This window comes from Leptodactylus fuscus, chromosome 7 (genome assembly GCF_031893055.1).
Source record: "Leptodactylus fuscus isolate aLepFus1 chromosome 7, aLepFus1.hap2, whole genome shotgun sequence".
Taxonomy (NCBI): Eukaryota; Metazoa; Chordata; class Amphibia; order Anura; family Leptodactylidae; genus Leptodactylus; species Leptodactylus fuscus.
Genome location: NC_134271.1, coordinates 66,168,014 through 66,184,158, shown reverse-complemented (window position 1 = coordinate 66,184,158; position 16,145 = coordinate 66,168,014). Strand labels below are relative to the sequence as shown.

At 44.0% G+C, this 16,145-nt stretch overlaps 1 protein-coding gene across 1 annotated transcript in view; it reads left to right on the top strand.

Annotated features, from left to right (window-relative positions):
- The window catches only part of TDRD12 (tudor domain containing 12), a 45,208-nt gene extending 30,298 nt beyond the window's left edge, over positions 1-14,910 (top strand). The window contains exons 31-36 of the mRNA XM_075282051.1: positions 1,310-1,398; positions 4,583-4,700; positions 8,379-8,492; positions 11,375-11,528; positions 11,606-11,672; positions 14,260-14,910. Of these exons, the coding sequence (XP_075138152.1) occupies positions 1,310-1,398; positions 4,583-4,700; positions 8,379-8,492; positions 11,375-11,528; positions 11,606-11,672; positions 14,260-14,342 (625 nt within the window). The 3' untranslated portion in view covers positions 14,343-14,910. The remainder of the gene's footprint in view (positions 1-1,309; positions 1,399-4,582; positions 4,701-8,378; positions 8,493-11,374; positions 11,529-11,605; positions 11,673-14,259) is intronic.
- The last annotated feature ends 1,235 nt before the right edge of the window (positions 14,911-16,145 follow it).

The window sequence follows — 16,145 nt, the reverse complement described above, 5'->3', positions numbered from 1 at the left end:
TGGCCAGATAACTTAATGGTTTGAGAGTTAGTAATCAGTAATACTGTGCATGTGCTAATCCATCATGTATGTTCACCATGTGCACAGTTCACCCCAGGCTTAACCGAACAATCTACGGCCAAAGTATATACTCATGCACGTGCCGGTTCAACAAGAATGCACAGTACATCTCAGACTATAGTGATGAGAAGAACTATACAGAGCACAGTCAGTATATGTGCTATACTATATATAGCACCCAAATTAAAGGGATCCTATCACTCAGACCCAATTTTTTGTAGGTACCACTTCGGAATAGCCTTAAGAAAGGCTATTCGTCTCCTACCTTTCGTCGTCTTCTCCGTGCCGCCGTTCGCCTACAATCCTGGTTCTTGTCGGTATGTAAATTAGCTCTCTCGCAGCTCTGGTGGTGGACCCCAGCGCTCATATAACACTGGGGGCGGCCCCAATGCTGCCAGAGAACTCTCTCCAGCTCCGCCTCCTCTTCTTCAGCAGCGTCATCTTCAGCCTCTTCTTCTGGCGATGGCTTGTAACTTCTAAGGCTTTGGGCAGAGCAGACTGCGCATGCCCACGGGCCACGAGAAAATGGTCGCTTGCACAGTATTGTAAGAGGCCATTTTCTCGTGGCCTGTGGGCATGCGCAGTCTGCTCTGCCCGAGGCCTTAGAAGTTACAAGAGGAGGCGGCGCTGGAGAGTTCTCTCGCAGCATTGGATGCTCCCAGTGCTGTCTGAGCGCTGGGGCCCGCCCCCAGTGCTGCAAGACAGCTAATTTACATACTGACTAGAAGCAGGATTGTAGGCGAAAGGCGGTGCGGAGAAAACGACGAAAGGTAGGAGACATATAGCCTTTCTGAATGCTATTCCGATGTGGTACCTACAAAAAAATGTGTCTGAGTGATAGGATCCCTTTGAATATAGTGGCATCCTTGCTGAAATGAATAATTAGAGAAGGGGGAGATAAAGAAAGTAAACTGTTATATATCCACTGCCAGAAAATACTATATGAAAACTGAATATCTGTAAGAAATAAATCTAAATGGTCATATAGCACTAACTAGTGGTGAAAAACAATAATGGTCCAAAAATAAAACTTGAATTGAACCAAGTTATACATATATGTTTATATTGGTGCAGGCTCAAAATTGGGAAATTATGACAAAATATGCATAAATGAAAGAGTGCTGCAAGCTCCTTATTGAATAAATCTGTCATTGCAACCACAGATGATTAGGGAATCACCAAGCTTAGCCATTTCCATACTCCGTCTTGATTTGCCAACTATTTTTCTGTGATATTGTTATCTTTACAGAGAAGAAAGAGAGAATATAGAAGTACCTGAGAAATCAGTAGAAGACAGCAATATATCTGCACCTCTATGTCTGGAGAATACAAATTCTGGTATGCTCCTATCCTCCAACCTATCTGTGTATATATACTATCTATGTAGGCTAAAACCCTCCTCCATATGAGGAGGACATACATTGTGGGTATGATGGGGGTTTTTAAGGGGGAAGGGGGATTTTTTTTTTTTTTATGCCTATTTAACTGGGTGACACAGCACCATGAGTATAGACCCGGCCACTAGGAGGCTGACTCGATGAGAATGAAAAGCTGTTGGCTCCGCTTCATAGTCTATACCCTTTCACGGACAGTGTACTAAGCCAGTTTAAAACTAGTGTCGTAGAAGGCAGACATGACCTGATTCAGGTCTTTCTGTCTTGCATCATTTTTTATTTTTTTATTTTCTTTCAGGTGCAGGGGAGTCTTCGGCATGTATGCCACACTATTTTGTACCCCCTCCCCCTGCGGATGTAGCGCTCTGCAAAAGAGCGCCTGGCCGGTCACCCAGTCCCCAAACACTGCTTGCTGCATCTGCGACCGAACATTCCGGTGACCCCCGCAGATATCGATAGATAAAAGAAATTTGCCTGACTCCAGAGATGCCAACACCGACCGCAGAGACTCCATGCGGAACTTGCAGACAAATCTGTTGAGCCCCTTCAGATCCAGGATAGGGCGAAGAGAGCCATCCTTCTTGGGAACGGTGATGATTACCCCCTGTTGCTGGAGGTTGGAGACTACCTGGAGAAAAGCGGCCACTCAAATGTGGGAAGACTGTAAAGCGGATGGAAAAAACCTTCCGTCTGGAAAGGAGGAAAACTCTATGGAGTAGCTGGTCATCACCACCTCCTGTACCCTGGCGTTATGGATGCTGGAAAGCCAGATCTCCAGGTAGGAGAGAAGACTTTCCCCCACCTGAGAGGTCCCGAGTGGGGGGAAGCCCTTCATGCTGAGGAGGGCTTGGAGCAGGACTGCCAGACAGGTCTGGTTTTGAAAGAGGGATTCTTGGAGCGGGAGTCCCAAGGGGACTGTCCTCTGGAGCTAGAGGTAGAGCCCCGAAAGGAGTGGAAGCACTGGGAACGGGCAGAAGAAGATGGCTGGCGTTTGGGAAGCCTCTGGGGGAGAAGAGCGTTTTTACCCGCTGTGGCCTCAGAGATAAGCTTCTCTAAGCCTTTACCAAAAAGCCGGTCCTGTTTGATGGATAACCATAGCATTGACAGCAGCCTTGGGAGAACAGAGAGACACTTCAAGGGAGGCATCACATGTCTTTACCAAGGTGATGGCGTCCCTCATGGCCATTCTCCGTTCCAGGAAAGTTGCCGTGATTCCATACCTGGACGACCTCCTAGTCAAAGCTCCCTCCAAGGTGGACAATCCCTCCAGCATGCGGGTCACCATGGACCTCCTCCTTCGGTTTGGCTGGCGCATCAACGAGGAAAAGTCCTGTTTCGTGCCGTCTCAGCACATTGAATTTCTGGGCATGATTCTCGACACCCACCAGAGCGAGATCCTCCTCCCAGTGTTCAAGGCCCTTTTGTCCGGTGTGACTTGCCATCAGAGTAACTCTCCTTGTTCTCTTTGGTTCTGCATGCGGGTCCTGGGCACTATGGTCTCGACCTTCGAGGCTATCTCCTTTGCCCAGTTCCACTCACGGCATCTTCAGCTGGCGATTCTGGCTCGCTAGGACAGGCTCCCGTCCAGCCTAGACCACTTAATTCTTCTGCCTCTTCTGGTCTGTCAAGAGCTTCTCTGGTGGCTCTCCACCCCAGGAATTTCCCTGAGGAAGTCCTTACTTCCCATCTGTTGGTAGATGATCAGCAACGCCAGTTTTTCCGGCTGGGGAGCTGTCTTTGGTGTCTTCAACGTCAAGAACCTCTAGTCCACAGTGTAATCCTTTCTCCAGATAAACCTCCTGGAACTGAGGGCCATCTTTCTTGCCCTGTCTCATTGGACCTCCTTTCTCCAGTGGTGTCCAGACCGACAACTCCACTGCCTACCTGAACCACCAGGGTGGCAACAGAAGCCGAGCGGCCTTTCTGGAGGCCTCTCGCTCTCTCAGGTGGGCAGAGCTTCATGTTCCTGTTCTTTCGGTGGTCTACATTTCAGGCATGGAAAACTGGGCAGCGGACTGCTTAAGCTAAGAAACACTCGATCCAGGCAAGTGGTCCCTTCATCAGGAAATCTTCCTTCAGCTGTGCACCGATGGTGCTTCTCCCAATATCGATCTCTTTGCCTCCCGCATGAACCACAAGGTCCCCCTCTATGTGGTCACGTCCCAGGACCCTCGAGAGCTTGCAGTCAACGCTCTCGTGATTCCCTGGTCGGAATATCGCCAGTACCTGTTTCCACTTCCTCTCCTTCTCCCTTGGGCCCTCAAGAAGCTCAAGACCGAGGGGGTTCTAGCCATCTTGGTGGCCCCAGATTGGTCTTGCTGGGCCTGGTACGCGGACTTCATGTTCCTGCTGGCGGACGCTCCTTGGCCTCTCCCCCTGCCAGTTGACCTTTTTCAAGGGATGCTATTCCACCCCACCTTACATCAGCTGCGTTTAAGGGAGTGGCTGTTGAAGCTGAGGTTCTGGGGCGTCATGGTTTTTCTGAGCCTATGATCCAGTCCATACTTAGGGCCCAGAAACCCCAGTCGGCCAAGATCTATCATCGCACAATGAAGGCTGTTGGTGTGAAAGTAACGATTGTCGTCCACTCTCCTCTCTTCCCAGAGTCCTGGCTTTCCTTCAGTCTGGTCTGGATAAAGTTCTTGGTCTTTCTTCTGTTAAGGGTCAGGTTTCTGCCCCTTTATATTCTCTTTTAGAAGACCCTGGCCTTCCGTCCTCAGGTGAAGACCTATCTCCAGAGTGTGGCGCATTGCATTCCTCCTTATTGGTCGCCTGTGGATCCATGGGATCTTAACCTGGTTCTTCTGACTCCCCCTTTCAAGCCTCTGAGGGAGATTTCTTTTCGCCTTCTGTCCTGGAAGGTCGCCTTCCTGATGGCCATTACTTCTATCTGCAGGTTCTTCTTCCCGGGTTCAGGACATGTTGGTGGCTTTTGGTTCCTGTTGTTTTTTTTGTTTTTTTTCTCTCTCCTACTGCTGTGGTACAAACTGTCTTAGCACACTGTCTGTGAGAGGGTATATACTATGAGGAGCCGAGAGCTTTTCATTCTCCTAGTGTCCCCTAGTGAATACAATGAGAAAAGGATTTTACGGTGAGTGCAAAAAATCCCTTTTATTTTTATTTTACAGGCAGTGGGAACAAGGTTGTCAGTGCCAACCTGTTGCCCCACTCTGAAGAAAGGGAACAGCTTGAAGAGATTTCTGCTAGTGATGACGCAAAGTCTTCGAGGACTCTTCCTACAACAAGGTTTGTTATCACGTTTCTAGCAAAAAGTTGTCTTAAAGGAGTTGTCCAGTAGGTATTGTCCCACAAACCTAGTTCCTTAAAGGGATTCTAAGTACACGTCGGAATAGCCTTAAGAAAGACTATTCTTCTTTTTTCTGATCCACGCTGCTGTTCCTGAGAAATTTCTTCTCTCTTCCATATGTAAATCAGTTTTCAGACAGCACAGGGGGCGTTCCTCGGCGCTAATGATAGAATCCCTTTAACAATTATCTTATAAAGTGATACAGTATTATGAGGATGTGCCATCACTTTTACTAGTGGGGTCTGAATTCTGGTGCCCTCACCAGTCATGAGAATAAAGGGTTGATTTAACACTTTGTCTCCGCTAAGGTTTTCTTTCACAGCTGTGGCACATCTGAGTGAAGGCATATGCAGATTAGTCTTAAAGGGGTATTCCCATGTACATAATTATATTTTAATTTGTAGATGATTAAAAGTTAAACATTTTTGCAAATGTAAGTAATTAAAAATTCTTCACAGTTGTAAAGATTTTTTCAAACTTTCTTAGTTGTGACAGTCTGTTATCTTGATCGGTTGCCATGGATATGACCACCAATGCAGAAACTCTCTAAGGTCAGAAAATTAGCTAAGATTTCCTTATTGTGGCCGGGATATCTTCTGATACATGTAGTGTCCCTGCCTGATAACCCAGGTACAAAAAGAAAATCATAGCTGGGTTCCTGACAAGTCGCAGACCATAGAAAGTTTCTGCATTAGTGGTCATAACCATTGACAACCGATCAAGATAACAGACTGTCACCACTAAAAAAGTTAGAGAAAATCTTTAAAACTCTGCAGAATTTTTAATTACTTATATTTGAAAAAATGTTTAACTTTTAATTATCTACAAATATAGATATGATTATGTTCATGGGAATACCCCTTTAACTAGTAATGGGGTGGCAGGAAGCAGCTTCATCTAGTCATGCAGTCACTGTGACAATTTACACACTATGTGACATGACCGAAATGTCCCAAGCTGTTTGACATCAGCTTGATCCACCTACCTAACTGTTGGCATCATAGGGCATGATTTAACACAATGACTGCATGCCTAGATGCATATACACTCACCGGCCACTTTATTAGGTACACCATGCTAGTAACGGGTTGGACCCCTTTTGCCTTCAGAACTGCCTCAATTCTTTGTGGCATAGATTCAACAAGGTGCTGGAAGCATTCCTCAGAGATTTTGGTCCACATTGGCACTCAAATCACCTTTCTTCCCCATACTGATGCTCGGTTTGAACTGCAGGAGATTGTCTTGACCATGTCTACATGCCTAAATGCACTGAGTTGCCGCCATGTGATTGGCTGATTAGAAATTAAGTGTTAACGAGCAGTTGGACAGGTGTACCTAATAAAGTGGCCGGTGAGTGTATATAAGGGAGCCCTTTCAAACATTAAAGTGTGGACCACCCATAATTTAATTTTCCCATAACTATCCTCTTTTTAAGGCCCCTGCCCCATCAACCATCATAAAAAAAACCCAAAACAAAGCATACTCACCTAACCACATTCTCACGGACCTGCAGGTTCCGGCTGTATTGATGTCTGTGGTTCAGCACTCATTGCGCTTCCCTGCCAAAGACTTCACCAGCCAAAGGTTGAAAAATGGAGCACAGAGATGATAGATCTGTATTTCACTATTGTAGTCAACCTCGATCCATATTCAACCTCGATCTATGGAGTTGCAGATAGAGTTGAAATAACTGCCTGTCACCCAGAACAGCAGTACAGTATCCTAAATGCAGAACTGTTCTGCTCAATGCGAGACAGCTAAAGGGGCACCTGCAACATTAGGACCCAGTTGTTGGCCCTATGGTTAAAGAGGACCTTTCATCAGATTGGGCACAGGCAGTTCCATATAATGCTGGAAAGCCGACTGTGCGCTGAATTCCCCTCCTGATAATACTCGTCTATGGACGAGCACTGAGCAGAGGGAGGGGGCGTTCCTCCCCGCTCACACTATACAGCGTGATAGACGCTGCTGTGAAGAAGGACGTTCCTGACTGACTGTCAGGAACGCCCTTCTGACTATAAAGCGCTACGGTACCCGGACCGATAGCGCTTTACCCGGGGCACAGATCGGGAAAGGCGATAGTGCGCTGAATTCAGCGCACTGTCGGCTTTCCAGCAGTATATGGAACTGCCTGTGCCCAATCTGATGAAAGGTCCTCTTTAAAGCGGCCCTGTCCCAAGTCCCACCTACATGCTTCTTCCCGCCTATGAATAAATAGGGAGATTGTGTTGTCCATGTTTCCCACCTAGAATGAAGAGAAAATTGATAAACTGAAATAATGAAACAGAATAACCTGCAAATGCTCCGTATATGTAGGAGAGGGGTTTATGAATAGTTAACACATACAAATTCATGTAGATAAAAGACTGACGCAGGAGAAGACTGTATACGATGTACAAAGTTCTTGCATATCACTTAAATCTTTGTCTGCAAGCACATATTGATCACATGATCTTTGCTACCTAAATGCAGGTAAGCTTAGTCATCAAATGTCTTGATCGAGTGCAGGGGTTGAGCTATCGCCTCTTTAGTAGTTTAAAAAAAAAAGCTTTCCCCTCACAAATGTGACTGACAGAGCATATACTATTAATAACTAGCAATAATGTGGTGTAATAGCATGGGAAAAAAGCTCGTAGGTGACCTCTTAGGTTTTCTGCTTGTTGAGGTTTTCCTGGAATCTCAGCTAAGTAGGGATTTTTCCCTAATTAGGATATTTTACAATTTTTTTTTATTATTTGTTTTTGCTTTATATATGCAAAGTATGTTAGAAACTTAGCAGCTGTTAAAGGAAACCTGCCTGGCCCCATCATATGCAGTATGAAGTAATTCCATTGATATGCTCTGCAAAGAGAAGTTATAAAGGTCTGAAATCATAAAAAGTCTCATATAAATTACACTAAGTAGTTGCAGGAGTAGCTTCACCCTAGGCACAGTGCCACCTTGCTAATCACACCTCCTGGGCATGACTGACATCTCCAGCCCCTCAAGGAAATTCGCTAACCCTGGCACTTCATTCATCAGTCTTAACTGAAGTGTGCTGAGTACAGTGCACTACGTTTATTAAGAAGAACATGTCTTTTAATAAATTTGCAACATCTGGGGGGTAGAAAAGCAAATCTACACTTGTGGTGATCAGGCATAGATTTGCACTGTAACTTTTGACAATTTCTAGCATACATTATGGGTACTCTCTTTGTCCGCGGGGATCCCACCCCTTATCATTAATCCCATCCCATTTTTTTGCATAATTAAAAAAAGAAGGCAGGGAAAGAGCAAAATAGTGAAACGTTTGTTTTGAGTTTTTTTACACCAAAAACATTGGACTAAAAATTTCCTACAGTATTTCTCGTGGGAGAAAATACATTTTCTGTAAGAATCTTCCAGCTTTACTTTCGCACCTGTTGAAAAATGCTGGTTATGTGGAATAGCCACATAATCGATTTACATTAATTTGCTGCTTAATCAAAAAACTTTTAACTGTTTAGTCTAGAAAATATTTCCCTGTAAATCGCCAGATAGGAAGAAGCAATTTCTCTTTCTTTACCCTGTTCACTGTTGATGTGGTTATTGAATGGCACAAAAAATGGAAGCAAAACGCTTTTTTTTTTAAATTCTAGTTTGTACCCAGTAGTGAAATGGTTTGAGAAGGATGATACTGTGATCCTGACTGTAAAGCTGCAACAAGTGACCGATTCCAAGTGCACATTCTACAGCAACAGACTTGTGTTTAGGTAAGTGGTTTAAAAATAGAGCCTTTTCCAAAGTGGACACCTGTACAGCATTAGAGGAACGCATACAGTAATTCAAAGAGCTAAAGAGCTCAAATCCTGCACTAGACATCATACAGCATTAGTTTTCTTGGATTGTACCTTTTAATCTGGCTGGCCTTACATTGTGTTGGTGCCCATTAAGTTTGAGCATTTTGCTTAATTATCCTTGGTTCGCTGCACCCACTTGTATTATGGTGTATTTTGTGCTTCTCATGTTTTTTTAATTTAAAGGGATATTCTAGGAAGCTGATACTAGGAATATCAAAAAAAAAAAATTGTCAGTGCACCAAAGACTGTTCCCAATCTGGACAGACTGACGTCAATGGAATGGAAGGAAGATCTTGCCCTGAGGAGTCCTTAGGAAGAATAGCCACCAGAGAAGTTCCCAGAAAACATGAGGAGGTTGAATATGTCCACACCTGGGAGAGGACGCAAGTGAAATTGGGCATGAGGGATTGCCTCAAAAGTTGATACCACCATGCCCAAAACCCACATGCACAGGCAAACCTAGCAAGGAGAGTTCCTCCATAGGAGGAAGGATATACTGGAATGCGGGTACAAATCTTTGACTCTGGAAGGTAAATTATGCCCAAGAACTTCATGCTCTGAGAAGGCACAAGGCAAGACTTCATTGATATGCCAACCAACCTGACAAAGGAGTTCCAAGGTGATCCAGAGGCTGGTCAGGATTTCCCTCTTGCAGGTGGCTGTCACCAGGAGGTCGTCCAGTTATGGCAACAGAGAGACTCCTCTGGAGTGAAGGATCACCATGAGGATACCAAGATTTGAAAACCCGAGGGGTGAAGGACAGTCTAAAGGGGAGTGTGACAATACAGGCAGAGGAGGGCCTGGAAGACCTGAAACAAGACTGCTGGAGGAAAGGCTCTTTGGAGATGTTTGACTCAGCCAATGCAGGCCTTGCTAGCCCAGGTGGATGCAAAGCAAGGCTGAAAAGCGGAGCCGGCTGCTTCAACAGCTGGTGAGGGAGTCCATCTTCTTGTTCAAGGGGTGACGGAGGAAGGTGGAGTCTGCCAATGGTAGCGTAGTATCCTCACACAGTCCAGCTATGGAGGAATCCACAGTAAGGGGTTTGGACCACTTGGAGACACACTGATGGAAAGGGAAGTTAAACAGAACAACCAAATTCTTTGTGGAAATCAGGTGGTGGCCCGGATGAAGTCATTCTTTGTTTAGTTTCTGGTCAAATGCTCCATGGATCGGGAAGACCAGATGGGGACAGCGATTGTTCTGGAAAGAGACGTCCTCTTAGGTGATAGGGTGTAGCTCTTCAGATCTTTGCTAACACAGGGGGCTGTAAACTTGAAGGGTATCTCTAACGACCCGAATCTGGTCCTGCATAGCAGCTGATAAAGATATGCCTTGTTGAGGTTCTTAGTCGGAGTGAGATGTATCACCAGGAGAAGCAGATTGAGCAGAGGGAGACAGTTCCTCCTGTCAGAGCAGAACCATAGGCTATAACCCTATCTGCGGAGGACCCAGAGGAAGAGGAGTAGGAGATAAAACTATATGAGGAATACTTGGTTCTTTTACAGGGGCAACTGCTAGAGCTGGAACAGGAGCGGGCCCATGCTCTGGAGAGGGCCTGAGGGCGCTGACTGAGCTGCAGTCTGGGAGGACAACAGTCCTAAAGTCTTAACCACAGAAGGTCGCTTATGGATGAAGGGACCGCAGGAGGAGAGCCGAGGAAGGTTCTGGTCAGCTTAGGTGGCAGGCACTGGGAGCAGATGGTTTCAAGCTGGCTGCATAGCATATTTCAATTACATCGGCACACAAATAAAAACATGGCGGCACTAGTTGGGAGCAAGAGAACGGTATGAGTTTTCGCAGGATCAGAGCATGGCAGAGGAAAAAGGAAATGCTAGCCTACTGGCTAACAGAGGGCATTCAACTTCTGCAGTGGAAAAAGCTGCACGGAGAGGTTCCGCAGGAGCTGAATCCCACCAGGCTGGCTAAGGTGCTGTTGCCAGGCTGCTTGTACAGAGGGACTGGGAGCAAGAAAAGAGTGTTCCCTGAGGAGAGAACTAGTGGAGAGGAGAGAGATCTCTCACTAAGATTCCCACACAGGGATTGAAAGAGATCTAAAAGGCTGGAAGGAGGGAGTGCTTGATGTTGGGCAGCAATGGGAGGGGGTTTCCAGATGTGGCAGTGGGGACTGGGTGACAGGTGAGGCGCACAATAGGGTGCAGCACCTACTGGGGGGTACGACTAACAAGGCGTATTCGCTGACCGATCAACCTGCACCTGTAGGAGAAAAGACGTAAATAAAAAAGCAGAAGACCTGCATGCAAGTCGTGTTTGCCTCCTGCGGACATTAGGTAAACACGACCTACCATACCATAGTGTCTGAGAAGAGGGTATAGCCCAGGTGTGGAACTGACATACTTTTGATATTCCTATTGACAGCCTCCTAGTGGCTAGGATTATACCCCATAACTACTTCTACTGTTCATGGTCGGTCGGACATTGGTAAATGGGGAGCATAGATTTTCTCAGTGGCCTACCTCCTTCCCAATCTTAGAGCCCATATTGGGTCAGAGGAACAGTAAACAGATTAAGCTCTGCTGCTTCTACATAAGCAGGAGTAGTAACAAAAAAGGAATAAAAGTGTGAATTTATAGGTATTCTGCTTAGTATTGTTCCAATCATGTGACCACTCAATCTATGCTCTTGTACACTCAGATTTGTCAGGAGATGTGGAAAAGTTGGGGAGCAGACAGGAAAGTGAGCTAGCTGGTGTGAATGGTGACCTATATTAAGAATAGGTCACATATATAAAATATAAAAGAAATGCTCCTTTTAACTTGTCAGTATATTTCTTGCAGTTGCTGTGCTGGAGGAAAACACTATGTTGCAGATATGGAGCTCTACAAGGATATTGTAAGTGACAAATCTAAATGCATAGTGAAAAATGGAGAAGCTGTAATTACCATCCAGAAGTGTAAAGCAGAAATGTGGAACAAGCTATTAAAGTGCAAGGTAAGTTATAGAAATGGAAATCACTGTGCTGGCTCTAAGGGCTGCAGCATTTATTATGCATTCTGCTTCTTTTATAGCATCCAAACGTGAGCTTTGATCTTGATCACTTAGAAGACTCTGAGGACAGTGATGGGTTCAAGTCAGGTAAGTCCTGGATTCTCATACAGTTTATTATTCATTATTGTTGTTAGACAAATGTTTGATCGATTCCCTCAAGTAAGGAGCCCCAGGTTTGTATATATTCTAGCTGGGATATACTACTGCTTAAATTTGGATCAGACAGGTTGGAGTTTAAGGGACATATTACAGAGTCCAATATTTTGGGCAATTATTGGCAACGCACACTAGAATGCTTGTTGCCAATAATAGCCCTGTCCATTAGTGTTACAAATGAGCTATAAAATATAAAAAACAAAAAAAACTTTGCAAGTATTCAGTAGGTGATACTTTTTTAATGGCTAACTCAACTGAGCTCAGAGGAAACTTCGAAACGTCATATTCTGTCATCATTATGAGTTAGCCATTAAAAAAGGTATCACCTACTGAAGACTTGCAAAGTTTTTTTTGTTTTTTTATATTTTATAACCACTGGCTAACACGGTACCAAAACAAACATTTTCCTTTTACAAATGAGCTGAGCAGTGAGCAATACTTACTGGTTGGCTGGCTGAGTCTTTTAAGTAGGATGAGATGTAGATTATAGTCAGCACATCACTCTGTAGTCAGGATAGTGCTGCCAATAAAGCATGCAGCTGAATGGGAGAAGAATGATCACAGTAGAGATGATTTCTCCCCTGTTCAGTTTATGTTAGTCTATGCAATAAGGTCAGCGCCAACTAGTGCCGATCATCATGTTTCTCATTGATCAGCACTTCGGCCTGCTGACATCCGGCTGTTTAATATAGCCTTCACTCAGAAATGCTGGCAGAAAATCAATAGATATTTGAAAGTATAGGTACTTTGCAAAGAGGCACAGTGAATTTTTCATTCATTGTATGCCTATTCCCTCAATATATATAATTCAGAAATTTTACATTATTTAGTTAACTCTATCTGAATCCTTATCTTCTGCTAGATGCATCTCACTAGATAAAATACTCAAGAACTTTTGTAAAAGTCCCTTCCTATGTGATGGACTGGTTATCACAGGCTGTCCACAGGGAGTGACAGAAGTTTCTGTCACTAACTACTGATGAGTAGACATCGCTCACAGCTCAGCCTCCCTAAGGGTGCATTCACACTGAGTAAACGCTAGCTTATTTTGTAGAGTAAAATTACACTTGTAAATTTTGCTATCCCATTGACTTCAATGATATTTTACAGGCGTATTTTTTACAGGCGTATTTTTACACTTGTAAAAAAATATCATTGAAGTCAATGGGATAGCAAAATTTACAAGTGTAATTTTACTCTACAAAATAAGCTAGCGTTTACTCAGTGTGAATGCACCCTAAGGGTGCATTCAGACTACGTAACGCCGGGCGTGTATGAGAGCCGTACACGCCGGCATTACGGCAGACTGCCGAACACTTCCCATTCACTTCAATGGGAGCGCTCGTAACAGCGGCGTTTACGAGCGCTCCCATTGAAGTGAATGGGAAGTGTTCGGCAGTCTGCCGTAATGCCGGCGTGTACGGCTCTCATACACGCCCGGCGTTACGTAGTCTGAATGCACCCTAACACTGTACTTTTAAGGGCAAATTGGTTAATCAGTCAAAATGCAACTTAGCAGAATACAAAAGGAACGGCGTGTCATGATGCTATGGAGGAACTTCACAGTTTTGTTTTTAGACCATTTTACTAAATCTTCACCAAAGTCTTAGATTTTTTTTGTATAGTGCACTCGATTATTACACTTTCCCCCAGCAAGAAGGTATAGTAGTCTTTAGTTGCCCATGTCATGCCCTACTGATGCTGGGTGTAATCGCAAAGCAAAGAGAAATATGAAGGCCAAGATGGAGTCTGAAGAGCAGCTAGATTGTAGGGATATAAAGAAATAAATGAAGCCTGGAGAGTAATAGGTGATGTGCACAGGGAGGAAGTAAACAGTTCAAGAGGTCAAGAGTGTGAGAAATCATTTTGGGTCAGAAAACCCTTTTAAACTGTGCCAGATTTCATGAAGTGGCTGATGCTGTATCATATATTATTATCATTAGTTGCCGTGTGGTTTTCCTGCTACCACACAGCCCTAGATGACTTCCAGCTATAGCCACATCCAATACCTTATGTGGCACCACTTGGAGTGCCCAGACATGATTGGGTTCTACGTAAGGGCTTTTATTGCACTTTACCAAAACAAGATGTGGACCATAGAGTGACAGTAATATGGACAATTGCTACTATTGCTCGTGTTATAATCCACTCCTCGTTTTAAAGTTGAGATGCATCAAAAATCTGACCAAAGTCAAACCTGGCATAGTACCTGTCCTGTACAGTCAGCCTTTGGCTAAGGCCGTATGTGGCCAAAGGCAGTAAAAAGAACGTGTTTTATTTTTTTCTGCAGAGTTTTTTATATATTTTTTTTCTTCCTCTATTAAATATAGGGAAAATGCTCACAATTCCGCGGTGTGTGGATAAGATTAAATGAAATGTCATTCACTTTGCTCGTACCGTAAAATGCAGCATTTGCACAATGTGTGGCTTTGGCCTTACTTAGAGTTTCACAGCCATAGGTAGGCAGTAGGGGGATCAGTCACTGTAATCACCTATACATCTTTCTCTGATTCTTTAGGTCTCAGCTTTTCGGATAAATTTTACAATGTGGTCAGCGAAGATATGGTGTCCTCCGAATATAGTGAATCTGAGAGTGACTAGCCTCCTAGCGCTGATAGTGATAAGGGCTTGGTAAAACCATCTATCACTTCTTCTCGACTTCCTCAGGAATTTGTGTGGTTGTTGTTGTTTTTATTGTTGTTTTTTTTTTATAACTGAGGATACGGTCTAAAAAAATGGATGTTACATTTCATATAAACACGTAAGAAAAAAAACATAAACATAGAAGAGCTTTACATATTGGTCATGTCATATATTCTTGCATCTCCAGACTACCATGAATACAACCTCAGTAAGTCTTCTGCTGGTAAAGGGGTTTCTTGGGATAATCAGTAGGGCCCCAGTACTATGCAATGTATGGGCCTAGAAGAAGATGGCTTTATACAACGTATATTGACTGTGCTGATTTTATTGCAGTTCAACTCCCACTTACTAAGGATAATACTAAAACACCCAGCTTTCTGAGACTTGTGAATGACAAATCTATGTACAGCAATCTGCCATAACATTGAAACCACCTGTTTAATATTGTGTAGATCCTCCTCATATAACAAACACAGAACAGCACTGACCTGTAAAGTCTTGAGCTTGGATAATCAATATTATTCACTTAAAGGGGCTCTATCACTAGGAAAAGTCATTTTTAACTAATCACACCTTTGCATAGCCCTTAGAAAGTCTATTTCACACCTACCTTTTGTATGTAGATTGCCTCACTGGTTTCTGAATAAGTCCGTTTATATTCATATGCTAATTAGACTAGTGCACGATAGAAGGTGCACACCTCTCCTATTGTCTTCTATGGGAGACGGCTCCTGCTGCTGCTGATGACTCGCTTCCTGTTTGCTTCACACACATAGAAGATAATGGGAGAGAGGAGGCTGCTGGGAACTTCCTGTACTGGCTGGAGGCTCATTAGCATATGAATAAAAACGGACTTATTCAGAGACCACTGAAGCAATCTACATACAAAAGGTAAGTGTGAAATAGCCTTTCTAAAGCCTATGCAAGCATGTGTTTAGATAAAAATGACTTTTCCCAGTGATAGAGCCCCTTTAACCTGTTATTATTTTCAGTGTTATGGGTGATCAGTGTTGATGGGATATTCTATCACTTCATAATCAGTAGGGGACTAATCTCTGGGACCCCCACCAATCTTATGAATAAAATCTATGATGTCCATAAGGCCTTTTAGGGTATGTTCACATAGCAGTAAAGGAATGGAAATTCCTCTTCATTTTCCACCACCATATTAGCTTTTGTCTTGCGGCAACAGAATGTTGATGCCCATGTGAAATCCATAACAAGATGGAGCAGGATGCTGATTTTTTTTTTTTTTTCAGCATCCTGCTGTGACCTCTGCCTCCTATTGAAAACAATGACTGGCAGAATCTGCCACGGATTCGGGGATGGAATGCGCCCCCCCAAAATCCACTGCAAATTCCTATTTATGAACATACCCTATGGCATATGCACTTCATCAAGGAAGGATTCCCCATTATTGGCTAGACATGGGAGGAACTCTGAGGGCCTGACTGATATTGTGTGACCTGATTCTGGTGGCATTATACCAGGTAATGGCTGTAAGGGCTTCTTCAAACATTCTGCAAATTATGAGGATTTAGGTGCAGATTCTGCTCCAATTTCCTCATCTACTCTGCATCCAATGCATGTGAATGGGGTATTTTAAACTTCATTCAAGTGCCGGAGAAATAAAACTCTGCAGGTTTTTGCCATTCACATGGAAAAAATAATTAATCTGCAAAAAGAATGAGCCTGGTCTTATTACCCTCAGGGGCAGCACAGTGGCTCAGTGGTTAGCACTATTACCTTGCAGCACTATAA